The following is a 27,944-nucleotide window of genomic DNA, read 5'->3' on the forward strand; positions in this document are numbered from 1 at the left end:
TGTGTGGCGCATACAGCTGATATTTGTCATGTGTTTTAGCCACTGAGTGTCTGAACCCTTGTACTATAAGTCGTGATGAAGGGCAAAGACTGTTTCCCCATCCCACCTGGAACTGAAAAGTGCTACAAACCCGCATTCCAAGCCCCTCCTGCAGCTAGTGCACGGCCTGTGACTCGGGCGCCACCTGTTAGCCTGAGAACTGCTACCACCTACCAACTGAGGAGTATGCGGAGACGCAGCAACTGTCTGTTTAAAACCGGAGCAAGTAAAGTTCAAAGTTCTTAATGTGGCCTTCAAGGCCCTCCCTGATGGGGCCCACTAACTTTCCAACCTCATTTCCTAACACTCAGCCCCTAACTCACTCCATGCCAGTCAGGCACACTGGCCTCCTTGCTGTTCCCCGGACATACCAGGTATGTGCCAGCCCTGGGTCCTTCACATTTGTTCTCCTTCCCTGGAATTCTCTGCCACGTATATTCGCAGAGCTTGCTCCCTCGCTTCCTCGAGTTCTTTGTTCCATTGGTGCCTTCTGCCATTATCCAAATGTCTGCATCTCCAACTGTTTCTTTAGAAGAGATTCCTAACTGTTGGATTTGGGGTCAATGAGTGTGACTTTTTTAAACATCTTTTGCATAATCTGCCAATGCTTCCTAGAAAGTTGGTACATGTTTATATTACTGTTTTGAAGACAGCCATATCATAATACTAACACTGTAGTTAAATAGTAATGTAAAACAATTTCTCTAATTCTATAGATGACAAATGATACCTTGATCTTCTAATTTGTATCTCCTTAAATTACTTATGAGATTAAATATTTTTATACTCTTATGGGTCATTTAATTGTAGTTGTGTTGTGAATTGCCTTTGTATATCTTTTGTTTGCTCACATTTCAAATGCGGAGGTATTTTTCTCTTTTTTTATTGTGGTAAATATATATAACATAAAAGTTACCATTTTAACCATTTTAAGTGTACAGCTCTATGGCATTAAGTACATTTACATTGTTGCACAACCATCACTACCATCCATTCCAGAAATTTTTCATCATCCCAAGTGGAAACTCTATACCCATTAAATAATGACTTCTGATTCCTCCTCTCACCAGTTCCTGGTAACCACTCTTACTTTGTGTCTCTATAAATCTGACTATTTTAAGTACCTCGTAAAATTGGAATCATTCAACATCTGTCTTTTGTGTCTGGCTTATTCCACTTCTCAGAATATCCTCAAGATTCATCCTTGGGTTTAACCAGTCCTGGAACTTGGTATTTGTAGCATGTAGCAGAATTTCCTTCCTGAATAACATTTAATTGTAGGTATATGCCACATTTTATTTATCCATTCATCTGTTGATGGACATTTAGGTTGTTTTTTTTCAGGCATTGTAAATAATGCTACTATGAATGTAGGTCCACAAATATTTATTCAAGTTCCTGCTTTCACTCTTTTAGGTATATATCAGAAATAAAATTCCTGGGTCATATGGTAATCCTGTGTTTAATTTTTTGAAGAAGCAGCTGCGTCATTTATTTTACATTCCCACCAATAATGAAGGACTCCAATTTCCCCACATCCTTGCTAACACTTTTTGTTTTCTTTTTAATATTTTGAATATTTTAAAATAACATCCTAATGGATGTGAGGTGGTATCTCATGTGCTTTTAATGGAAGTGTTGGGTTTTTCTAATTTGCAGGAGCTTTTTATATTAAAATTTGGGGCTGTCTTTATTGCAAATATGTTCCCAATTTGTTGTTGGCCTGTTAATTTTGCATGCAGTATTTAATGTAAAGTTTTTGTTGTTTTATGTAATCAAATCTATGGATCATTTCCTTAGCATTGTCTGACCTCACTTCTGTGTCTTTTCCTTTCCTTCTAGCTGATACATATATAACTATATTTCTTGTTTCCTTTTTCATGGAACTCTTTATCTGATATTAATGTAAGGGTAAGGTGTAAGGCAATGGTCTAATCGTGTATTTCCCCCACGTTGTTGTAATCAATTGTTCCAGCAGAGAGAAAGCTTTCCTTTCTCTCTTACGACAGATACTAAGTTCTTCATATGTACTAAGGTCTGCGGGGAGCTCTATGAGGTACCTCCCAGACCCCACTTCAGGAACGAAGAATTTATCCCTCTGATTGCTGGAAGAGAGCTTCAGCTTGGGGATTGCCTGCCCTAAAGAAAATTGCCTCACTCAAAGCCCCACCTCCTTCCAGGGGTAGCTTGCATCCAAGGACTGGTCAACATCAGGATATAAAGGGCCAGACACTGCCCCAGTGCAGGACAATTCTGTGGGGCCATCCCAGCCCCCATGTGACCTTCTGGGTGGCTGAGGTTTTATTGGGCCCTTATCACAGATTGGCTTCTCCCTCTGCTCCTCCCTTTCCACAAGTGCTGTTCCCAAAATATTCCCTATTAAATACATCTGCCTGCTAATCTCTAGAATCTGTGGACTTTTTGTTTCATAATTTATTGAATTTAACACCGTGTATTTCGATGTTTGTAGTTTAGAATCCAGGGGGCTTTTTGTGTTCTTAGTTGTCATCATCTGAGTCCCTAAACTTATGATGTTATGTAGTAAACAAAGACATCAGAACACAAAAATATTCACTAGCGAATGAGAAATGAGGCCCCACTCAAACATCACCTTTAATTTAATACTAGCATCTTCCTTTTCTATCTCAACTGCAATGCAAAACAATACGAAGTGCAGGTACAATGACACTAATCACAAAGTGACATTTAAAATCTTGCAAAGGCAACAGAACTTTGTGATATTGATAGAAGTGGTATTAGAATATAATTTAAAATTTTCAATTTAAAAAAATTATTAAAGTAACATTGGTTTATAACATTATATAAGTTTCATGTGTATGACATTATATTTCTACTTCTGTATACACTACAGCATGCTCACCACCAAAAATATAGTTTCCACCCATCACCATACAGTTAATCCCTTTACCCATTCCACCCTCCCTCCTGCCCTTTCCCTCTGGTAACCGCTAATCTGTTCTATCTGTGTGTTTGGTTTGGCTTGTTGATTTATTTTTGGTTTTTGTTTTTTTAAATAGAGAATACCATTTAAATGCCCCCAAAAGTAATCATCCAATAAGGGGCTAGTCTAAAACAGCTTAAAATTGAAGAAGGGGGAATCAGTAAGGTTGACAACATGGCAGGCTCTTAAAAAAAAAAAAATGGCCTATGGCTTCACTGGTAAAGTATACTAAATATTAAAGAATGAACACCAATTTTCTCAAACTCTTCTAAGAAATAGAAGGGGAAAGAAGAAAGAACAGTTCCTAATTTATTATATGAAGTTAACATTGCAATGATACCAAAGCCACATGAAGATATTACATACACGCACCCAAAATACAGACCAATATCCTTTATGAATATGATGCAAAATCCTCAAAAAAAATTAGCAAACTGAATCCAGCAGCATATTAAAAGGATTATATACTATGACCAATGGAGATTTATCCCAGGAATGCAAGAGCGGCTCATCATACAAAAATCAATGTACTACTCCACATTAGTAAAGTGAAAGAAAAAAAAAATCAATCTCAATGCAGAAAAAGCATTTGGCAAAATTCTTCCATGATTCCTCAACAGGCTAGGAATAGAAGGGAACTTCCTCAACCTGATGAAGGGCATTTATGAAAAATCCACAGCTAACATCATAATTAATAATGAAAGACTGAAAATTTTCCCTATAAGATTAGAAGACAAGTATACTGGCTTTTGCACTTCTATTTAACATTGTACTGGAAGTTCTGGCTAGAGTAATTAGGCAAGAAAAAGAAAAGCATTCACATTGGAAAGAAATAAGTAAAAATATCCCCATTTGCAGGTGACATTGCAAATTGCATTAGGGCTTGGATTTTGAAAGCCCTAAAGAATACACATACACGCACACACACACAAACACACACACTCAATTAGCAGTAACAAGTGAGTTCAGCAAAGTGGCAGCGTTTTTCATAATAGCCCAAAAATAGAAACAACCCAAATGTCCATTAGCTGGTGAATAAATGCCGTCAGCTGAAATAAATGTGGCATATTCACAAAGTGGAATATTATTCAGTCATAAAAGGAATGAGGTACTGATGCATGTTACAACATGGATAAACCTTGAAGACATTATGCCAGATGAAAGAAGTCAAATACAAAAGGCCACATGTTGTATGATTTTATTTAGATGAAATGTCCAGAACAGGCAAAGTCATAGAGACAGAAAGTAGATTAATGATTGCAAGGGGGTGGGAGGAGAGAGGAACTGAGAAATACGAGGTTTCTCTGGGGTGAAAATATTCTGCAATTAGATTAATGGTGTTGGTGGCACATTATGAATACACTAAAAAAACACTGGATTATACACTTTAAAATTACTAAAATGGTGTCAATAAGAAAAATTTGAAAAGAGAATGGCCTTGAAATATCAAATGACTGAGGAGCCCTAGGGAAAATTGATGAAATTTGTGGTTGGTTTGTTTTTTCAAAAATAACCCTTACACTGAAAAAGCCAAAACTGAAGTGATAGGTGTCTTATCATGTTAACATGATTTTGTGGGGAATATTAAACCAAAAAACATAAATGAAGAATTTGTTCTGCTGGATTCTAAAAATCTGTGTTTGACGGGGAGCCATCCAAAATTACCAAGAGAAGAATCGGATCCAGCTCATCTTGCCACGTCTTAGCTCTGGATGGACCAGCCGTAACTAATCCACAGCCACTGAGGGACTTCGGGTGGGGCAGAAGTACCACATCAGACTGAAGCCCTCCCTCTCACCAATGCCCCATCATTCCTCCCTCATCAACATCCATCCTGAGAATTAACCCTGTCTCCTCTGCTCCTCCCCGCTACTGCTGCCCAGCTGCTGAAACACCGGGGATCAGCCCAGTGGCCTTCCCTTTCCAACTGCCGCTGCTCTCCAAACCCCCTGCCTTACCTCTCTCAGTCCCCAGTTCTGTCCTGAAGAAGCTTCAGGGAATATCCTCAGCACCCTGTGTTCTGCTCTAGGGAAGTCTAAAGTTCAGGGCTCTAGGCAATTAACCTCAAGGCCTCTCAGTGGGCTAGAGATGAATGACCCACGGAGCGCTCCTGCAGTAATGGTTAGAGGAAGCTGAGTCAGCCTGTGTCTTTGCTAGGGCGGGGCCCAGGGGATTGACCCCCTGGAGGTCAGTGCCCTTGTCTTACTGTTGTGCCCTCACCTCCACCTTAGGAGGTAATTGGCCCCTGAGACTCCTGGATCACTACATTGTCCTGTCCAGGGAACTGTACTTTAGGGCAGGGGTGAAAGAAGGAGAGGATTCAGCTTGACCCTTGAGAAATATTTTGAGGTGCTTTGGGACAGGAGCAGGGAGTCCTCCTGGTACCACATCAGTAAGTGCTTCCTCTGATTGTGTATCCACTCACCAACCCAGAGCAGGGAGCCTCCTCTGCCTTCCCAGAACTGACTCTCCTGACCATCTCATGGGGATTTTTTTTTTTTTTTTTACTATCAAAAACTTCACACAAACCTCAACAGAATCCCTAATGCAGTTCCCTTCTGCCTCACCTCCAACCTGGTGTCATAATCTCTCTGAGCCTCAGTTTCCTTATCTGTAACATTGGAATAAAGGTAGCATTTACCTTATCAGAGTAATTGTAAGGTTTAAATGAGATGCGGTTCCTGCAGGACCTGGTGTACCATAAATGCTCAGTAGACATTAGCTACTGTTGCTGAGATTTTTACTATTTTATCAGTCATGGAACCAAATCTAAGGAGCACTTAGAATGTGTGAGGCGCTGTGCTGGGAACCTAGAGGTACTAAGTTTGGCCTCAAATAAGTTTAAATTTGTTTGAAAAGAGAAATTACCAATCAATAAAATAGTTCACAAGCACATAATTTGGCAGAGTTTTTCAAGATCTGTCAAAACGCTCGGAAATTTCACTCAGCAACTCTGCCTCTTAAATACAGCCTCCTCCTCATCTGCTGCATCTTCGGGGGCGGTTTGGCTGCATAAGCCTGTCATCAGGTTGTTGTGGGCTGGGAAACCCACATGCACCTCATGCACCATCTGGTCCACCCTTCCACACACCAAGGTAACAGCATCAACATAATCAAGGCCTCAGCCCTGACTCTTCCATCTCCAGGGGGACAGAGCCTCAGTTCCAGCCAGGTTCTCGGGGAGGGGGGGTTGCTGACCAGGGGTATTGCAGGGAAGATCAAGAATTTTGTCTCTACCACCACCCTAGAAGGTTCCTTAGGAGAAAGTTAGGATGAGGGCCGGCTCGGGGCAAGGGGTGGCCAAAGGCATTTGTGGGAGGAAGAAAGGAGGGGCCACACCTAAGGACAGGGAGGAGTCAGAAGCCAGGGAACTCAGCCAGCAAGGGGATCAAATTCCTCTGGGGTGAACTCTGAGATAGGAACTTGTGGGCACGGGAGGCCTGAGGAGAGAGAGCCAGAGGGGAAGACTCAGCCACTCCACCTACCCACAGCCCAGTCCTGCAGGCAGCACAGCCAGCAGGAGCCGCCTCCCTCAGGGCCCCCGACCTGCCTGCCCCTCGCTGGAGAGGAAAGGAATACGATGGAGCCAGGCAGGACTCAGATAAAGCTTGACCCCAGGTGAGTGCGGGTGGCAGGCCCTGAGCCAGGAGGCAATTGCTAAGCAGCAGGGGGCCCTATCACTCTGGCCTGTCCCTCCCTCTCATCCTCCCTCCCAGGGTCCTTTGGATCCCAGCACACAGAATGAGACAAGACTAATAATGGTCAGGCCATCCCAGGAGGTCCTTAGGGATACTGTGGGGTTGGGCTGGTGTATGACCCCTCAGAGCCTTAGCTTTAGCCCCCAGCCAGGGAGAGAAAGAGCCCAGAGATGAGGGAGATGGGAGGCATGCACAGAGCCCTGATCAGGTGGGGACCTGTTCCTGGTACTAAGGGTCCACTGTTTCCCTGGGACCGGCTCTTTCTCCCTAGCCAGTCCCTACCTGGGCTGCTGCCCCAATGAAGCTCTTTGAGCACTGCAGCCAGACCTGCCCATGGCCTAGGTGGCAGCCTGCCATTCACACCAGCCTGGGCCAATTTTCCATTCCCTCTAAGAATCAGGGTCTTGAGGGGAAATGGACAAGCTCCCTGAACCCAGGAGTGTTTGAGGGAGTATCGAGCTACTGGTGTCCCTTCTACTACCCTCCCCACTCCCCAAGCCCCCTGACTGTAGGCTGGTGTCTCTCCAGGTACACAGCAGATCTTCTGGAGATACTGAAAACCAACTACAGCGTTCCCGCCGCCTGCTTCTCTTACCCTCCCACTGCAGCCCAACTTCTGAGAGGTGAGTCAGGGACCTTCCCCAGAGGGACCTGAAATCAGAGAGAAAAATGAGCATCCCAGCAGGAGTCAGGGCAGCTGAGAGGAGCTAAGGAGAGGTAGTCCTGAACTGGCTGGCCTGGAGGGTCTGGGAGGAAGTGTGTCTAGTGTCTGTCTATCATGGTAAAAACCTGGGAGATCAACTCTTTGAGGAGCCAAAAGGCCAAAAGAGGGGTGTGACCATCTGGCCCAGAGACAAACCTGCAGGTTGGGCCTCCCCAATTCAAATTGAGGAAACTAACCTGGAGCATTTTTCAGACCCCAGGGCCACACGGGGACTCAGGTTGGTGCCCAAATGATCCCAGCCCCATAGAATCCCCTTGAGGCCTGCACAACAGCCTCCTTGAGAAAGGGTCTATATCATTTTAGAGAGGTGGTTATTATGAATAATGTTCTTAAAACTTAGGTGAACCTATAAAAGTATTGTGACAGTGTTGGCCTAGTAGATCCTATTACTGAATTGCTTTTGAAAGTGAAAGGCAGAGGAAGGGACTCTGTTTATTCCCTGAACATCTAAAAAATGACAATCAAATAACCTAGCATCTTGATAGCGAATGTGGCTCACATTCAAATTTAATTTTGTTTTCCTACTGCACGACCAACTACCTCTTGGACATGATGTATAGGCGTCTATATCTCTTTGGCATCCCTAATGCCTTCCCAGGCTCCTTCTTGATGTTGTCACCTTAAGAAGTAGACTTACTGAACAGCAGGATGTGATCAGTGTGCACTAGGAGGCAGGCACGGGCATAGCCTTGGACATTGCTTAGCCTCGTTTCAGATGCTGTGAACCAGAGTGAATACGAACTGCCAGAGGGTGTCCAGAGAAGCCTTGTGGCTGCTCTGTGGCTCATGCCAGTAGGCGGATGCTACATCCACCTTCAGGGTCCTCTTGTTTAAAAGGTGCGGCTGATGGTACAAGTCTTCCCTCATCCCAGCATTTTCAATCAGTCAATATTGTCCCGCAGAAGACTTTTGACAACATCTGGAGGCAGTTTCATTTGCTACCATGAGAGGGTGCTACTGCTGTCTAGTGGGTAGAGGTCAGGGATGTTGCCCTGGAAACAAAGGAAAGTCCCCACAAGAAAAAATTATCTGGGCCAAAGTGTCATTAATGCTGAGATTGAGAAACCCTGCCTTACACAGTGAAAATGGATCTCCCATGGCTTTGCTACAAAATGTACAAATAGAAGTACTCAGGATGTTCAAAGCAGGGAGAACATTCTGGGTTCTGGGTGTGGTGGTCTGGCGTACTGCTTTGTTCCCAGGTTGGAGTGGGTAGCAGTTGGAGAGTGAAGACCGGGCACTGCTGGAGTTGGAGTGGAGACAGAATGAGTAGGCAGTTTCTCCAGACACTGAGGAGCTGGATCTCACAAGATTCAAAGTTACTGGTGGGGAAGCTGGGGACAATTGAGAGGGCTGGGAAGGTAAGGTGGAGCCTGCTGAGTGTCAGGCAGAGGAGTTGTACTTTATCCTGCAGGCAGAGGAGTGGATGAGGGCTCTGAGATTGGGAGGGGCTGGATAGTGCTTAAGGACCATTATTAATCAGTAATCAAGATGGACTTTGAGGAAGATTTTTGAGAAGCCAAGATATAAATTGGAGGTTACTGCCCTAGGAAGCATGAGGGACAAGAGTCTGAGCCAGATCAGTGTCAGGGAAAAAAAGACAAGTTTAGAAAATATAGGCAATCTGGTAAATATCTTGACAAGATAAATGAAGGAAATAAGAGACTGTAACGATGACTCAGAGAATCTGGACAGCAGTGACGACACTGACAGAAATAGGAGAGTCAGGAAGAGGTGCCAATTGGAGGGTGTGTCTTCCTCCTTTATTTATAAACTCTGTTGTTCCTTAAACTAAATGCCATCTAAGAAAAAGCTGTTCTGGATGAATTATTGAATCCTTCAATAATCTGTTTTTGAAATGCCGTGATATGATTGCAATTATAATCCTTATAGGATTTTTTTTTTTACTGGACTGATCCAAACATTTATATGGAGGAGTAAAGGTCCAAGAAAGCCAAGACAATCTTGAAAAGTGCAAGGAAGGTGCATGCCCTCCCAGAGATTAAGGCTTATAAGAAGACTAGAGGGGAAGGTACAGCCCAAGTGGCAGAGCGCATGCTTAGCATTCATGAGGTCCTGGGTGCAATCCCCAGCACCTCCTCTAAAAATAAATAAATGAATAAACCTAATTACCTCCCTCCTCAAAAAAAAAAAAAATTAAAAAAAATTTTAATTAAAAAAAAAGACTAGAATAATTAAAGGAATAGGGTAATAACTGCAAGGGGCCTGACAAGTAGAGAAATGAAATAGAATAGTGGGCTCAGAAATAGACCAATGTGCCCATTGGGGACTTGCTATATGAAAGGATGCTACACACCTCAGTGGGGCAGATGGACATTTCAAGAAGTGATGCTGGACAATTGCCTGTCCTTATGGCAAATAAATAAACATAAAAATAGCTCCAACCTAGCTTTAATTCAGGTATATTAAGTACCAAGTATAAAGTGCAAACATTTTTACAAAAGAAAATATGGAAAGATATCTTTATGGTTGGGAGTAGAGAATACTTTCTTAAATAAAACTCAAGAAGGCACAAATGATCATGAAGATTGACTACATAAAGCAAGCAAACTTCTATACAACTGAAAACATTATAAACAATGTTAAAAGCCAAACCAAAGACTGGGAGAAGATAGGTTCAAGCTTTATAACTAACAAGGATGATTAGTCAGTATAAGAAAAATTACCCAATAAAAATTAGATAAGATATATGAACAGACAATTCATACTAGAACAAGAAACCCAAATGGCCAATAAATATACAAAAAGATGATCTCTTTTGTTAGGCATTATGAAACCACAAATTAAACAATGAAATATCATTTCACTGTTCTCTTAAAGGTAAAAATTAAAAGTCTGATAGTTTCAAGTGATGGTGAATTTGAGAGGAACTGTAAACCCTTGTAGACTGCTGGTGGGAGTATAAATTAGTATAACCACTTTGAAGAGTAATTAGACACCTTTAACACTGAAGATTCTCATGTCCTACAACCCAGCAATTCTAACTCGAGGTATAAGAATAGAGGAGCTCTCCCATACATGCCAAAGAGACACATCTAAGAGTGTTTATGGTAATATTTGTTTGTCATAATGAAAATAGTAACAACCATGAAAATAAGGTTGAGTAGAAAAGCATTTTGCGAAATAATGCCATTTATATAGATTTTTTTTAATGCAAAGCAATATAATATGTTGAGTATGTACATACGTTGTGAAAAATTAAAACATTCAGGAAAAGATACAAACCAACTTCAGAATAGTAGTTAGCCCTGGAAGGTGAGGTAGGGAAGAAAAAGGGATCCAAGAGGTATATTTAGGGACCTTCAAATATATCTGTAACACTTTATCTTTCTAAGGATAACTTTTGAAGCAAAATTGGCAATATCATAACATTCCTTAAAATGGATTATCAGTATATTAATGTTTGCTCTATTATCCTTGATATTTTAAAAATTTTTATAATTAAAGAAATTATAAAAGTCATTTTTGACAGGCTGTGATGAAATGTTAGATTAAAGAAACCAGAATACTAAATTTTACAGTGTGATTGCAGTAATACAATATGTATGCACTTTAACCAGGATGTTTTTTTTAACATTTTTTATTGATTTATAATCATTTTACAATGTTGTGTCAAATTCCAGTGTAGAGCACAATTTTTCAGTTATACATGAACATATATATATTCATTGTCACGTTTTTTTCTCTGTGAGCTACCAACCAGGATGTATTTTAAAGCTACTTTTTATCGGGCAAATACTACATGCCATGCTAAGAGGTTTAATTAGGGGATAAATAACCTGTCCAAGGTTGTAGATCAAGCAGTGAGTAGAATTTTACTTTGAACTCAGAGCCTATGCTCTTAACCTCTATGGAAACAAATATGCAAAAATGAAAATAATTTTTGGTTAGGAACTAGCTAGGATTATGGGTGACACTTTTCAAAATTTTAATATTCCTATATTGTTTTCATTATTAAAAAATAATCTTCACTATTACACAGACAGTGGGAAATTTGCTAGTTGCTAAAGGTATAATTGTATTCAGATGAGTCAGTTAGACAAGCATTTTCCCAAAGTGCGTTCCTTGGAATACTAATCCCAAAGAGCACTCCATGAGAACAGAACCTGTAGAAAAATAACTTTTGTAAACTCCTTTTGGAAATTAACAATATAAATCAGATTTAAAACTTCAGTATATTCTGCAGGAAAGAAACTTGTTTAACTTTGTTTAAAGTGTTTCCCAAAATCTTTGTGCTACAGGATACTTTTTTTTCCGTAATGCCTATTAAGATGCAGAAAAATAAGATAGAGAACAATCTTCCAAGAAGAGAAATGAGTTTAAGGTAGAGTAGTGGTGTCAGACTATGGATGCCAAGGAACTTCTCTCTCTCAGCTTTGCACCATGGAAGTGGATACAACAGCCTGTAGATACTGCAAGTGTGAGAAAGACAGAGCACCAATGCCAGCAGATAAAGTGCAAAAGCACTTCTGTGTTAACAGTCGGAGTTGCCTCACCCCCACCTTCATAAACGTAAGCAATCTTTAGAGTTGCTCTGATTGCTTATGTTACTCCACATTTCCTCCGGTATCTATGTGAACACATTCCAAGTCAGCTTGAGTGATGGTTAAGAAAATGAGCTTAGGATCAGGAACCCCTGGGTTTAAATTCCAGCTTCATCTCTTCCAGGCTAGGTGACCATGGGCAAGGTGCTCAACTCTCTAAGACTAGTTTACTGAAAAAGCTTATAAAATGGAGCTAATAGGAATTCCCATGGGATCCTTTCTTTCATTCAACAATCACTCTTACTGTTCAGGCACTTGGAGAAAGGAACAGAGAATAAGCCTGACAAAGTCCCTGCCTTTGTGCTGAGTTTTTTGTGTTTGTTTGTTTTGTTTTGGTGAGTTTTTTTGTTTTTGTTTTTGTTTTTGTTTTTGGTAGGTGGCAGTTTTAATAAGAGGGAACTTACACGTAAGGTTTGTCTTGGGCAAGGTGATTAGATCTCCATGCCTGCCAGAATCTTTTTTTTTTTAAACACTTTTATTATGGTATGATTCCTTTATGGTAAACTACACATGTTTCAGAAGTAAAATTTGATAGATGTATACACCAATGAAAAACCACCACCACAATCAAGATAGCTAACATTTCCCTCACTCCCCGAATTTCGAATTCCCAATTTATCCTTTCCTAATCCCTTTATACTGCGATCACTTCAATGGGGACAGACAATAAACAGTTAAATAAATACGTACATAACCTCACTGTGGAGGGCAGATAAGGGGCGGAGTAATGGCACATTGGGCACTCAGGGGAGGCTGGTTGAGGAGAGGCATTTGAGCAGAGAGCTTAGTGATGAGAAGGAGCCACAGCCACACGAGCTCAGGGAGAAAAGCTGAACAGGCAGAAGCCAAGCGCTATAAAATCCTGGAGGTGAAAACAGCTCACGTGGTTGTTGGGATGCTGAGGAGTGGTAGGAAACTTCAAGTAAACAGAGATGAGTCGAGATGCAGTGACTGAGTTTGGAGAACACTCTGAGTAGGAGAGGTTGAGGAATCAGGAGAGGAAACCTAGGGTCAGAGGCCAGGAGGGGAACCAGAAGGACTGTGGTTCTGCAAGTCAAGGGGGGGAGGTTTTCAAGGACCAGGGAATAGTCAAGGACAATGAAGATTGGGAAAGGCTTTGGCCTTGATGGCTTTGGGAAGGGCTGTTTCTACTATCAGTTCTCAGTGAGCTGATGAGGACAAGAGTCAAGGAGCGGGTGGGAGAGTGAGGCGAGGAGAGGCCTCCTGCAGTGACTGCCCTTTCCGAAAATGGACATTGGATTTTAGAAATCTACTGAATTAATTTTGGTTTCTGCTATTTGGACTTTATCTTTTGTCTGTATTTTTTTAACTAAACATTTTTACTGTAAAAATAATTCAGTAAATATGAAAATACAGAAAAGTGAAAAGAAGGAAAGTCATATATGGTCCCACCACTCAAGACCAGCACTGCAAATATTGTAGTGTAATTTCTGTTTTCTATGCTTTTATTTAACATTAGTGGAAATCATTCTATACTATATTTTATGTCTTGTTTTTACATGCATGACATCATATGAATTTTTCACATTATTATATATTAGGCAAAATATGTCTTTTAAAAAATTTTTTTTGTTATAAAATGTATATTCATTACAGAATAATTGTAAAAGAAAGAAGACAAAAACTACCCACAGTCTTATCACCCAAAGACAACATTGCTGATTTTTTTAGTATTTCTAAGCATTTTTTCTTTTTTTTTTCTAACTCTTTTCTGGAGGGGGGTGCAGCAATTGGGTTTATTTATTTATGTTTAGAGGAGGTACTGGGGATTGAACCCAGGACCTTCTGCACGCTAAGCATGTGCTCTACCACTTGAGCTATACCCTCCCCCTAGGCATATTTTCCATGCAATGATTTTTTTTAATCAAAATAATATATGAACATGATTAAAAATGTAAATAGCACAAAGGGGCTACTAATGAAAACCAACAATCCCCTGCCCTATTTATTCTTATTTCTAATCTCCCTCATCCTTTTTGAGCTGATGATTCTCCTGATAGTTGCCTTCAAACTACCATTATTTCCTGGGGTATTAATTTTGGACATTATCTGTGGCCGCCTCTATAATACATGAAGATTTAGCTCATTTAGTGCCAACCTCTTCCATTTTTTCTATATAATTATGTCAATATTTTAGTTGGCTATCTTTATAGCTATATATACTGTACCTATGGCTTATTTCTTATTGTGCCAACTATGGACAGTACTTCTTCACTTTCCATTTTGTAAGATAAAGATATTGGTGCCTCACTCTTCCTTTCAACTCTTTTCTACCTTTTTCTACCCAATCAAATCCTTTAAACATGATTATAATTTTACTGTGCTAATTTTGATTCTGCTTTGTTCATGTAAATGTGTGTTTGATGTTTGTTTTAGGTATAAATTACATACTGTAGGGCAATGATTTTAAGTATATAATTTGGTGGATTTTTACCTACATGTACATCTATGAAACCACCATCCAGCCCAAGATACAGAGTATTTCCAGCATCCAGCAGGGTCTCTCATACTCCCCCCAGTTAATACTCCTCCAAAGACCACTATCCTAAGCTCTAACACATCTTTGATCAATTTTCCCTATTCTTCAATTGATGTAATCAAAATCAAACAGTAATTCCATTACGGGGATATATCAAAATTTCTTAATCTGTATTCTTGTTGAAGAACATAATGGGCTATTTCCCATTTGAGCCATTACGAACTATGCTGCTCTGAACGTTCTTTTGGTGATTCTAGGCACTCATTCCTATTGAATATGTTTCCAGGAGTGCAGTTTCTGTGTCACAGGGTAGGTGTATATTGAGCTTTAATGGATACTAACAAACTGTTTTCCAAAGTACTAGTACCACTCCCAACAGCAACGTATGAGAGTTCCAATTGTTTCTCATCCTCACCAGCACTTAGAATCATTATTCAGTTTAACTTCAGCCCTTCTGGTGGGTATATAGTGGCATCTCACATTTTTATTTCCCCGATGACTGTTGATATTTAGAACCTTTTTATACTTCTTGAACATTTGAATTGAACTTTGAAAAGTTACTGTTTAGATCTTTTTTTATTTGTAAAAATTGTGTTCTTTTCCTTACTGATAGGAGGAATTCTTTATATACTATGAATATGAGTCTTTTGTTGGATATTTGTATAGCAAATATCCTCTCTCAGTACACATTTATTTAAAATGCTTCCCCCAGTCTGCTTGCTGCCTTTTTTGTTTTTCAAACACTCATGAATTTAGACTTTTTATATCAGATTTGACCATTGTTCTCTTTGTGATTTCCTGGATTGCACCTAAGTTTAGGCGGATCTTCCCTTTCCAAAGTTTTGATGAAAATACACTTCTCTCTTTTTCTCTTCTTTCAGTTTTCCCTGTTTGACTTTTAAAGGCTTATCTCTTTAATCTATCTGGAATTATTTTGATATGTGGCAGGCTTTATGTGTATCTCACGATAAAACAATCATGATTTTTAAAAATCTACATTTTTATTGCATAAGGGTAAAATTTAGTGAAAAAAAATTCTCTGTGATTTTTATATTTTTAAAGCTTCAAAGAGGAAAAGGTAAAGTCTCTTTTTAATAAAGGACTACAACCAGTTTTCTTAATGTTTAAAACCTGCAGAGCCTACTGGAACAGTATCTAGAGAGGTAATTAAGAAAGAGGCAACAGAGCCACACAGCAAGAGCAACGCCAAGCCAGTAATTTAGTCACCCAGTGGGCGAGGGCTGTGACCTAACTAAATGGAGGGGAGTGGAGGAAGGGATGGGGAGGAGGGAAGAAAATAGCACAGCCTAGTCTTTTGTAGCCAGTGATAGGAAAAGCTTACCACTGACTTCAGAAGTGCAGCTTGGGAGCTGGAATCCAAGGACCACCTTCCCCGTGGCAGGTCCTCCGGAGTGGTCACAGACCTAACTCTGGTCAGAGGTAAAGGGCCTCTTGGATAAAGCAAACAGAAACAGAGACAAACATGTGCTCTGAAATAAGAACAACCAGGGTCAACATGACATTTTTTGATAAATTCACCTTTGTCCTGGTTGCTCCTTGTGGTGCCGTCAGGTGTGACTGATCTAGCTGACAATGACTCAAGTCTTTACTGTGGTATGGTCGCCTTCCTCCCTGCCTTGGTGTCAGCAGTAACATCTCTGCCTGAGCTGCCCTCAGTCACCAAGACATAGGGCAGGCCAGCCAATACCTTTCTCATAATGTACTCCCAATGCAATAAGACAACGGACTGGACTCTGACAGTCTTCCCCAACTTCTTCCTGTCATCTAGCCAGTTAGGAGGTGGAAAGGAGTTTGCCAACCAGGGAAGAGACTTAGATAAACGAAGGTCTGGGCTTGTTGGCAGACTCCTCCTGTCGCTGAGGACACTGAACCCTTTGTTTAAAACTAATTGTTGCACTGATGAATCACATGTCCAGCAACAAATACTGTGATTATATTAATGTTCTCCTGTTAGAAATGGTGAGGCCAGAGTAGCTTCACTGGTGTTTGTTAAAATGTTTATCTTCTGGCTATTGCCATTGTCGGGTGAGGTGGTTTAAAATGTAGATTACTGGTTCCATCCCAGATCTATTGAAATAGCATCCCTGACGGCAAGGCCTGGGCAGCTACTTTTTAACAGCTCCTCAAATAACTTGAATAAACACTAAAGAGAGCTACTCAACCACATTTGGTATAAGACTAAGTGTGAAGCCAACATGGGTCAAATGTCCTTGGAGACTTTACTTGTACCCATTTGTTAAAGTCCCTTCCTAATGTCCCAGTTTTGTGACATAATTTTTGAAATAAAACTTAAACAGCTCTAAGTAAAGCATGAATTATATTCTGCTTCAATTATAATGTTTATTGGTCCCCGTCTGCTAGCATGACACCTGATAATGAGATAGAAAAGTGAATAGGCCCTGTTGACCTCCTAATTCAGAATTTTTGCTAATATTTGCTAATTTTGCAATATAAACTGGTTTGGTGTCAATACCCTCGTTCAGGTAAGCCTTACCGTACCTGTAGTTATTTGGTCTAGTCTCCCATCTCCGCAGAAGAATGACTATTTCTTAGTCACATGTTGGATCTGTAGGTCTAAGAAAAAGCCCATCTTTTGCATGGAAGGGAACCTAGACCAGGTAATTCTAGATGTGGTAAAGCAATTTAGATTCAAGTGAGGAAGCCTACATCTTCTGCTCCTCAGTCGTGGTCTTTACCTCACTGAAGTCTGCCTTCTCTTTCCACTCTAGCATTGGGTCCTGTGGAGATTTCCCTCACGGTCATCATGACCTTGCTTGTCCTGGGTTCAATCGCCATCTTCCTGGAGGATGCTGTCTACATACACAAGAACACTCGCTGCCCCATCAAGAGGAAGACTCTTCTCTGGATGAGCTCTGCACCCACGGTGAGGGCCTGGTAGCTGCTCTTTGAGAGGGACCAGAGAGGAACTAGGGTCCATTTTGAGGATTCCTTTAAACTCAATAATTCAAGTCAGCAATGAGGTGCCTTCCTCTACCACCTTAGGGTGGGGGTTTTAATCTGATTTCTGTTTGCAGTCAGGACCCCTTGCTTGGAAGATCAACGGACAGTGGGATAGAGTATTCGAAACCTTAGAGCCACCGAGACAGCTAGAGAAACTGCTCAGCCCACCAGCAGCCCCACTCACTACTCCCTCACTATGATACTGCTGTTAAAAGCAAGCCTCATTCCTGTACAGACAGAGCAGTGGTTCCTCAGCATGTAGTAGGAGAAGAATTTTCCCCTATGGGGTCATGCTTACCCTACCCTTACATTGCAGGTCCTTTTAACTCCCCCACAGCCATTGGATAGCTCTTTGGCTTGCTCTCAGGCCATAAGGTAGGACTTCTCTTTCCTTGTGGTGAGCTCTGTGTCTGTGTGGGGTGAAGAACAAAGTCCTTGAGGCCCTTTCCTGCCAGATAACATCTGCCTGGGCCATCTCAAGTCATCAGGGTTGCTCTAATAACATGGGATGTTGAAAAGGAAGGGTTGGATCTTGATCCACTTACTTCTAAAGACAAACTAACCTCCTATCCCATGAATATAGGTTGAGAGAGTCTTCAAAAGAGCCCCTGGCTCAAAGTGACTTGCTGTCTCTAACCCTAGACAAGGAATAAACTGACAGCTGAATTTTAATTGGCAATAATCACACCTCAGATAAACCTCATTGGCTGCAATACTGCCACTGTGCAAAGTTTGACAGCTGAATTTTTTAAGAAGTTTTAGTTAGTTATTTTTTTCAGCTGGCCACCTTTAAGTAATGATGCCTCAAATGTTTAAGTTTTGCTTCCTTAAGTCCTTGAAGCAAAAGGTGAGCATGAAGTCTCCCTCGTTGTCCTAACCTGCTCTTTGCTCCTCTCCAAGCAGACAGTGTCTGCATTCTGCTGCTTTGGTCTCTGGATCCCTCGTGCCCTCACACTTGTGGAAATGACCATAGCCGCGTGAGTGTCCTGCCCCACCCCCAGCTCTGGGCTGTATATCCTTCTGGGGTCCTCTCCCTGCTCCCTTCTCTCCCAGACTCCAGAGTCCATGTCTTCTTTTATCCCCTGTCCCTTCCATAAATCCCTGCAAACCAGCTGATCACAAATCTAGCACTTTCCAACTTGTGCTAATCCAGGTCTCTTGAACTTCTAGTTCATCCTCAGGTGCCACTTTGCTCCCATAGCCCAAAATTGCCCTCTTCCCACCCTGTCCTCTCTCTCATTCCTCTTGGGTCACACATTTAGAACACCCAGTCCCTACTGTGATCCCCTCAGGAAGCCCCACCTCTCCCTGCCTCCTTTGCAGTCTATTTTCCTTTGGCAGCACAGGGTATCCTCTCAGCTGCCGCCGCCTCCCTTTCTGTGTACTCAGGCCCACCTCTCTCCTGACGCTAGGTTTTACTCGGTGTACTTTTACCTGCTGATGCACATCATGGTGGAAGGCTTTGGTGGGAAGGAGGCAGTAATGAGGACACTGAAGGACACCCCAGTGAGGATCCATACAGGCCCTTGCTGCTGCTGCTGCCCCTGCTGCCCCAAAATCATGCTCACCAGGTAAGTCGGGAGGGAGAAGCAGCGGGAGGAACAGGTCAGCCTCTGCCTGCACTCTCCCCGGAGCCTTGTTGGCTCTCGCAGCCCTGCTTCAAGCCTCTTGGAACAAGGCTTGTATGGAACAAAACCAGTGATGAGAGGGTGGGCATCCCACAGCCAGCGCCCTCACACTGGGCGCCCACCCAGAGGTGAGAGGAGCAGAGGAAGGAGAACTCCGAAGTTCCCATCACTTAAGCTCACCGCCCCCTACAAACTACCACCCAGAGCAAACTAGACTTTGGGCTATTTACTTCCCCTTTTTTGTCCATTTTGGGTTGTAAAGTTGGGATCAACACTCAGTTCTTGCTCAAAAGGCAGCATTCTGGTCTGACAGTGAGTGGGAGGCAAGAGGGAAGGTTCCCAAGGCTGTCAACATTCTGGCTTTTTCCTGAGTCCACATCCGTTTAACCGTTGGGTGACTGTGATGGCAGCCACACTTCAGCCCAGGAGCCCAGTGAGGGAGCAGGAAGGGCTTCTTGGGGCAGGTAGTTTGTTCACCCATGTTCCTAACCCTCTTCCCTCCTCAGGAAGAAGCTTCAGCTCCTGATGTTCGGCCCCATCCAGTATGCCTTCTTCAAGATAACACTGAGCCTAGCGGGCCTGTTTCTCGTCCCTGATGGCGTCTATGACCCATCAGACGTAAGCAAGGAGTGAGGGGCAGCAAAGCCCAAGATTCATTTAATACCTTTGAGCTCTAGAAGGAAGAGTTGGGGCCAATATCACCTGATACAGGGCCCCAGGGGTGGGGTAGCCCCGGGGACAGGGTGACTGTGGAAAAGTAGAGGCTCGTGGACTCCAGTGGGAAGAGAGGGGATGGGGAGAGGCCAAGGCTTTGGGCTTTTTTACTTTCCCCACCATGGGAGAGGGGAAATAAAGGGAGGAGGAAGGGCCTGCCTCCCTTGCTGACTACTTCCTGGTCTGCCACCAGATTTCTGAGAGGAGCACAGCTCTGTGGATCAACACTTTCCTCGGTGTGTCCACTCTGCTGGCTCTGTGGGCCCTGGGCATCGTTTTCCGTCAAGCCAAGCTGCACCTGGGCGAGCAGAACATGGGAGCCAAATTCTATCTCTTCCAGGTAACCATACCCTGGGAGAGAAAGATGGCTAATAATCAGCCACAAATAATAGGGGTTCAGAGCCGAGACTAATAAAGGCTAAAAGTGGGTCTGGGAAGCTTCTTAAGCCTTAGGTTTCCTGTGAGATTTGGAAAATAATCCCTGCCCTTCCCCAGTTTTGCTTTTCTGTGCTGTAATAGTCTCCTGGGACTGGTGTAACAAAACATCACAAATTGGGTGGCTTAAAACAACAGAAATTTATTGTCTCACAGTTCTAAAGGCTAGATGTCCAAAATCAAGCTTTCAGCCGACCCACACTCCCTCTGAAACCTGTCAGGGAGAATCCTTCCTTGATCTTCCTGACTCCTGTGGTTTGCAGCAACCCTTGGCATCCTTGGCTCACAGTGGCATCACTCCTCCAACATCACATGGCATTTCGCCCTCATGTGTCTGTGTCTCACGTCTCTTTTCCTCTTCTTATAATGACACCAGTCATATTGGAATAAGGACCCACCCTACTCCTACTAACCTCATCTTAACCTAATTACAACTAATTAGTTAACCAAAACAATGATGCTATTTCCAAACAAGGTCACATTCTGAGCTACTGGGAGTTAGGCTTCAACATATCTTTTCTGGGGACACAATGAAACCCATAACACATGTGATTATCCAACCTTAAATTCTTATGTCTTTGCTTTTTTCTTCTTCTCTACCCATTACTTCTAAAAACCCTATAGTTTATCACCACCAGCAACATCAACATTATCACAGCTACAACTATGAACTACCTGTACCACATAGACATTTTTCATGCATAAATTACATTTAAATGTTCACTACAATCTTAAAGAGTCATTACTATTTCTTTTTGACCAGTGAGGAAACAGATGTTATGGGGCTTGCTCAAAGGCACATAAGGCTTGGAACTGGAATTTAAACCTAGATCTGTCTACTCCTAAACCCACATCCCTTCTTCTCATCACATTGCCTCTTCATCTTCACATCTTTTCTGAAAATTCTCTCAAAGGCAAATGCAATGACTTCTAGCCCAATATTGTTTTCCTTCTTTCTCCATTCTTTCTTCTCCTTGTTGGGCCCTTCTCCTACTCCCAAGGCACAATGACTCCTGTAGAGCTAACAGGGTGATTTCACATACATTCTCATTTGATCTAAGCAAGTGCCACTGGAATGTGAATTTACAGGCACATAGAAGGTAGAATCAGAGGGTCTGTAGGAAGACAGAAGAGCCTGAAATGGAGTAAGAGACTGAAGGGACACAGAAAGGACCTGGGCCCCTTAGGGTCAGGCCATAGGATAAAACCCCTTGATGGCCGAGCCTGCCCATGAATATTATGGGGAAGCCTGGATGAGCCAAGTCTGCCCAGAAGAGGCTGTGCTTTAGAAAAGTGTATGTACTCAAGAGAGGGCAAGTACCAGGACACATTTCAAACACAGCAGTGGGCCAGCTGTCCTCGGCGCCATGGATGCTGGGCCTCCTGCCCTCACTTTCCTTTTCTGTTCTGCAGGCGCTCCTTATTCTGTCTGCCGTGCAGCCAGCCATTTTCTCAGTCTTGGCCAACAGTGGGCAGATTGCTTGTTCGCCACCCTTTTCCTCTAAAATCAGGTCTCAAGGTGAGCACATAAGGGCGCCTGTCCCAGGCCAGGATGGTCAAGACGGGGAGGTCAGGGAAGAGAGGACCTTAGAACAGAAGGTGGGCCAGCCAGCCTCAGAAAACTTAGAATATTCTGATCAAAAAGGAACCTCCAAGAAATCTAGCTGAGGCTCTACTAAGGAGACTATGACTTCTGTGATCACACAGAGGACAGCTGCAAGCCCACAGCTTCAGGCCAGTCGTGATGGCCAACCCAGGAAGCCATGAGTTCAGTCCTCAGCTCCTGGAAGAGGAATGGGTCTGGTGAGGAAGCAGAAGGTCATGCTGATAAAATATACAAAAGAAATGGAGTTTAATGCTGGCCTCAAATTGCAGAACCAACTTCTGGTTCTGGCTTTACTATTAACCTGCTATGTTACTTCTGACAACTTAATATCTCTAGGTCCTGGTTTGAGGAGAAATTAGATAAAGTGTTGTTCAACTTATACGCCAGGGCTGCTAGTGGGATTCTGCATCTGTAAGTTAGCATAACCAACATTATATTTCGCCCCACGCTGCAGTGATGAACTGCCATCTCCTCATCCTGGAGTCCTTTCTGATAACTGTGCTGATACGAATGTACTACCGAAGGAAAGACAGCAAGGTCGGGTATGAACCTTTCTCTTCTCCAGATCTGGATTCAAACGTCAAAGCCTGAGGTGGATGACTTGGACAATCAAAGAGACACTGTACTCATTAGATGGGCACAAGATTTCTTTACTGACCCCCAACCTTGACCAAATGGGGGTGGTTTCCATTGTCAGCGCAAGCTGGCAGATCACATACACTTGACTATAGAGACAAATGTGAACTATGCGATAGGATGAAATTGTTTTGGATCTGGCCTGAGGAAGGTATTTTAAGTTTTATAATAAACAGGATGGAGTTTGATATTCTATAACGGGGCACAGTGCCTTTGTGGGTGCCACTATCAGCCCTTAAAGCTTGTATATTAAAAGTTCACTCTCAATCTTTCCAAAGCAAATAAAAGGGTGAAGAGTATATCGTAGTTTTCCTAGTATAATAACAGGAACAGAACTCAGCCAAGCCAAGCAGTATGAACCCAAAGTCTCAAAGAAACACAGACTTCTGAAGAACAGATGGACAGTGTTCCTTCTCTTACAGATATGTCATTAGGGCACTGATGACATTAGACCTGGGAGATCTGGACCAGCCTCCTTTTGTGGGACAGTGGCTTTTTGAGTCTTCGGTACCATGCTGCAAAAGGAACCCCTGAAAATATGGTCATCAAGGAATTTTGAGAAGGTAAATTAGGATGCAAAAGCAAAGGAATTGATAGTACAGGTAAAACCCCAAATACATAAAACATTACATACACACGTATACCAGGTCAAAAACATAGAAAATGGAACATTAGGTAAAACCACTTTATCTTTATTTGGCTGATGACAAAAGCCAAAATAACTGAACAAATTAATAACACTCAGACAGGAAAACAATATACTGAACACCAATTGAGGAAAACGTCCTTGTGGACACCGGCACTGGCGATGGGGCCAACATTCACGCCAAGGGCAGCATTTCTTTCCAACACTCTTTTCAGGATCCTCAATACAAAACAATCCCAACCAATCAAGTCTCTGTTCAAAACAGTCAGTGCCTCCCTAAGAAGGGTGGGAAAGCCCACTTGAAACCTGAAAAAACACAACTGGAGTCATCCTAATGTTAAACCAAGCACTTTTGTTTTCTACCCCAATCTGAGTACTAACATTACGCTTTGGCAGACAGAATATCTTTCTCCTTTCTTTTAAAGAAAATTAACTTTTAATAGTATAATCCCAAGAACATATTTTACTGTGTGGAAAAATAAAAACTAGGGACCACTATTTATCCCATGACAACCTATTCTACAAGAGAAAACAAGAACAATCGTTGCATGACTTTGAAAAATATAACTTTAAAAATACTTACATTGGTAAGCTTAAAAAAAATACCATTAGATAAAAACATTGTTAAGGGAGCTTTTTTTTCCTATCTGTACTGGTTCAACTTCTGATGAAAGTGTGTGCTGGCAGAAAATGCAGAAGATATGGCTTTTAGGGAATTAAACAAAAGCTGCAAACTATAATTGATTTGGAAAGACTTCAGATAAAGGGTCTGAAACAAGATTAACAAAGCAATGAGCTCCAGAAACACAAAAGCTACCGACAAATAAGAAAGAGACTAAAAAGCACTGTGAAGAACCATTGCAGAGGGAATATCCAAAGACTGCCTGGACAGCTGTGTGGTCACAAGTGAGAAAAATGTACTTCAGATGCTGCCTAAGAAGTTATCAGTGATGAGAAAAGGTCAAAAGTTCTCTTGACTTCCCTCAAATTTTTTCCTCCATTCAAGATTTTCAACCTCCTCACACCCCCAACCTTCTTACCCAAGCCTCGGCAAAATAATGGCCTTTGGCTCTAGCTATCAGAAGCAGCTGCGGCAGTACAAATGATCCATTTCTATTCCTCTAAAATTTCAACCTCTATCCTTCAGTGTTACTGAGTCTAGTGTATGAAAAGAGCAAAGTCTCTGCCCAGCCCGTCTCAAGGTAACTGCTGAAACGGCACCTCCTCAGCACCAGCTACAGGGCTTCTGTCTCCACTCTCCTTCTGTCTTGCACACACAGGCTCCGAGGCCAACCAACTTTTAAGGCTCTCCCATTTCTGCCACATTTGGCCTATTCAGGCTGGCTGCTTCGTGTGTGGGACTCAGGGAAACAGCTAATTAATTTTAAAATTAGTATTAGAGGGCAATATTAACAATAATACTTAAAGATTTACAGATCACATACACAGTTGTGGAATTCGAACCTCGAACCTTATTTAATTAGGCACAAGTGATCAAATAATGCATTATCCCAACAGCTTTCTCCACAAACGCCCCCCATCCAGCACCTAGGGTCATATTTATCCCAAAGTATCTAGCATGCCACATCATAACATTTTTTGCTTTCAGTCAAAATTATATGAAGATAAACCAATGTTAGAAGACTAAGGCCACAGAGGCTCACCCAAAGGAGTGAGAGAGTTTTCCAAGAACATGTGCATATGCTGGCAGCAGCAGTCTCACAGAGCTTGTCAGCCCAGAGGTCATATTCCAAGGGCAGGACATGCCAAAAGCAGCCCATCACAGAGCAGAGGAGGAGGGCCAAACACCTGGGACCCAGACAGTATACATGAGAGGAGTGACTGCAGGGAGAAAAACCACATTCTGGGCACCTCCCTTTCCAAATACACTTGGAGAGCATGTGTTATTTGAGGGAGCAGGTAGTGTGACTTCAGTGGTGACTTCACTGCTTTTCTATCAACAGAAGTGGGCGGAATTCCCAGAGAGGGAAGACTGAAGTAGAAAAGTTAAAACATTTGATCACATGAAGCTGGGTAACATAGGAAAACGTTAACTTTAACTGTTCCCCAAATAGGATTCCAAGCCAAAACTTGTGTAAACCAGATTTGATAATAAAAATAGCACTTCAAGTGAAGAGTTAGAAATGAGTTTTCATAGGCCATCAGGACAACAAGAGGTTTCCCCCTCTTTGTCCCTCTGCTCTGCCTCTCTGGGTAATCTGAGTTTTAAGAATCTAGGTAGTCCCTGCTGTGCAGGCAGGCAGTGATTCTAGTCACTGACCCTCAGGCAGAACAGGTTTTACCAGAAAATGTTTAGGGAGGGGACTATGAGATGCTCACAGCCCTAGCAGAGGGGCAAGAAAAGATAAAATGTGGTTTTCTTAGCTGAAAACACTAAAACTCCACCCCCACAAGGGGTATTTATGAGTGATGGGGTGGGGCCTCGACATAAGCATTTTTTACCCTGAACCCAATGACAGGATTACTGATGGATGATGATCTCCTAGGTCACATACTGTAGGATGCTAGAGGTTTAAAAGGAGCTCATGCTCAACAGCAAGTGATAAACTTCAGCATTCTCTGATGTGAAATTTAAAATTTAAGTGGTAGCCTAACACAGGAGGTGGAACCAGGCAGAAGGACAGGGAGGGAACCTACCACACTCTTGTAGTGTGGGCCCTTGCTTGGTGGTTTGCTGAATGGGCAGTGGGCAGGAGTCCCTGCCAGCGGCAACTCCCAGAGGAAAAGAAACACCTCGTGGAGCACTGGCTCCAGTGAGGACACTCTTAAGACAGGAAAAGGTCAAGATAAAGCTTTAAAAAGGGATGTGTTTCCTTATGCTTTTGTGCCTATGTTCTTTGCAGATCTCTCTGAATATTCAATATGGCTATTAGTGACATGAATTAACAGATCATGTTCAAACTGCAGACATTTACAAAGTATCCTTTGTAAAAAAAAGCTAGGTAATAAGTATGAAAATAGGAGTAACAGGGCCAGGGACTCACTCCCAGGAGGAAAATTGATCTGAACTGACTTTGTATAGGATTGAGTACTGTCCCACTCCCCTCCTCAGTGAGAGTAAGCCTGAAAGTGTTCCTTCCTTTAGGAGGGTAGACTGCAAGAAAGATTGACAAGAGCTCCCAAATAACTGGGCAACAGAATTTTCTGAGATGAACATAGCAGAAGAAAAGCAGCTAATGCCACGTGGTCTGGTTCCAGCCCCATCAGTGTCTTCATGGACCCCATTGGGTTCAACAAGAAACTCCTCAGGGAGTAAGAAAAGTTAGGCTCAGATCTCCTTCCTCCCACAGCCACAATGACACATGTGCCAGTAGTACACTTAGGGGATCTGTGACTGTTACTCAGCTTAGTTTTTTTAAAAAAGGAAACCAAAGTTATGGTATCTCCCTCCAAATCACCCAGCAGCATGGCTCACTGCCTGAAGGACTTGGCAAGACAGTTTGCCTCAGAATGGAAGGCAAACCCTATAATGAATCAGGAAGAAAAGGCCTCTTGTTACTATACCACTTCCTTCTGCCCGCTCCTTGGGGGCAAAAAATTAGTTCTACTTACTACATTTGAAAGACTAATTTTTAAAAAATTAATAAAAATGACAATTTCCCTGTCAAGATCACATGAACATAAACAGTAAAGCGAAGTCCACGGGGAGGGTATATGAATGCAGAACAGGCTTCTAAGGTGCAGTCAGCCTCCTTCTTGGTGTGGTTGGGTGACGTCTCTTGGAGGATAGGCTGTCTGGTCCCCCCATCCTAGGTCCTTTTACCCCAGTTGTCTTTCCTTTGTAGCTGTCCTTAAGTTTAGTGTTGGGGTCACAATTTGGAATTCAACAGAGAGCTTCTGAAGGTGATGGGACAGAGAGAGGGGAGAGGAAAGGAGAGATGAAAAATTAGTCGTCTTCTTCATCCTCACTGATATCGTAGGCTGCAGCCTTGTGCCTGGAGAGGTCTGCTGGGGAGGAAAGCGGGGAAGTCTTGCCAGAGAAGGGCCACCGGAAAGAGGGAGAGGGGGAGCGTTCACGAGTGGGGCTGCTGCTGGGACTCTGCTTTGGACTGATGGCCTGCAGCATCCGGCCTTTCCCCTCTTTCAGCATATGTTTCTGGGGAGACCAAAAGGAAGAGTTAGAAGAAACCTATGGATCCTACTAAAGCACTAATGGAGGATCTGAGACTTCAAATTATCATGAGTGCCCTCTGCAATGTCAAAAGTGATCGAGTAAGCCAGATGAGGAACACAGCCACAGTTCTAAGCAACTGCCTCCCCAAAGTGGTCTATGTTATACTCTGTATCTAAGGGCTCCCGGAACCTGCTATCCACAGTCACCCAATTCTTGACTGCTATGTCAAAGGAATTCTTAAAAGGCTACTTGGTCTGTAGTCCAGGCTTCAGGCAAAAACAAAGGCATTAACTCAGTCAAAAGGGTACCTATCCTAGTTTTAGAGTTCTCTGAAAAGGAAATTCCATATTCTCTCTGAATAATCTATTCTGGTACCCGAACACCCTCACAATCAGATTGTTCCTGATATCCTAGGGCTCACTTGCTAACAGCTACACATATACCTTTTATTTGGCTTGAAAGGACTTGCTACTCTTCAGGGACAGAATTCCCACCTAACCCAGTGATCCTGCAGCAGCTGTTTGTAGTGGAGGCAGCTTCCTTTTTTCTGTTCTTTGTCCTTCCCTTTCCTTCTAAAACTACAATGTAGAAGCAAGCTAGGCAAGGCTACTCACTGATCTTGTCACCTGATTTAGAGGTTGATAGAGAGCTGACAAAATTATTTAGGAGACTGT

General features: G+C 42.5%; 2 protein-coding genes and 1 pseudogene across 3 annotated transcripts in view; 1 reads left to right on the plus strand and 2 right to left on the minus strand.

The window, feature by feature from the left end:
* Positions 1-6,301: 6,301 nt before the first annotated feature.
* SLC51A (solute carrier family 51 subunit alpha) lies at positions 6,302-22,684 on the plus strand. The gene is made up of 9 exons (XM_006185581.3): positions 6,302-6,619; positions 7,228-7,322; positions 17,239-17,393; positions 18,374-18,447; positions 18,883-19,041; positions 19,605-19,716; positions 20,006-20,152; positions 21,661-21,766; positions 22,308-22,684. The coding sequence occupies exons 1-9, from the start codon at positions 6,582-6,584 to the stop codon at positions 22,442-22,444; spliced, it is 1,023 nt and encodes a 340-aa protein (XP_006185643.1). The 5' UTR covers positions 6,302-6,581; the 3' UTR covers positions 22,445-22,684.
* On the minus strand, positions 18,034-18,203 carry LOC116666680 (annotated as a pseudogene).
* A 476-nt stretch (positions 22,685-23,160) lies between the features above and the next one.
* Positions 23,161-27,944, minus strand: part of PCYT1A (phosphate cytidylyltransferase 1, choline, alpha) — a 39,394-nt gene continuing 34,610 nt past the window's right edge. For both annotated transcript variants that reach the window (XM_032481243.1, XM_006185595.3), the window contains one exon: positions 23,161-27,252. In XM_032481243.1, the coding sequence (XP_032337134.1) occupies positions 27,043-27,252 (210 nt within the window). In that variant the 3' untranslated portion in view covers positions 23,161-27,042. The remainder of the gene's footprint in view (positions 27,253-27,944) is intronic.

This window comes from Camelus ferus, chromosome 1 (assembly GCF_009834535.1).
Source record: "Camelus ferus isolate YT-003-E chromosome 1, BCGSAC_Cfer_1.0, whole genome shotgun sequence".
NCBI lineage: Eukaryota > Metazoa > Chordata > Mammalia > Artiodactyla > Camelidae > Camelus > Camelus ferus.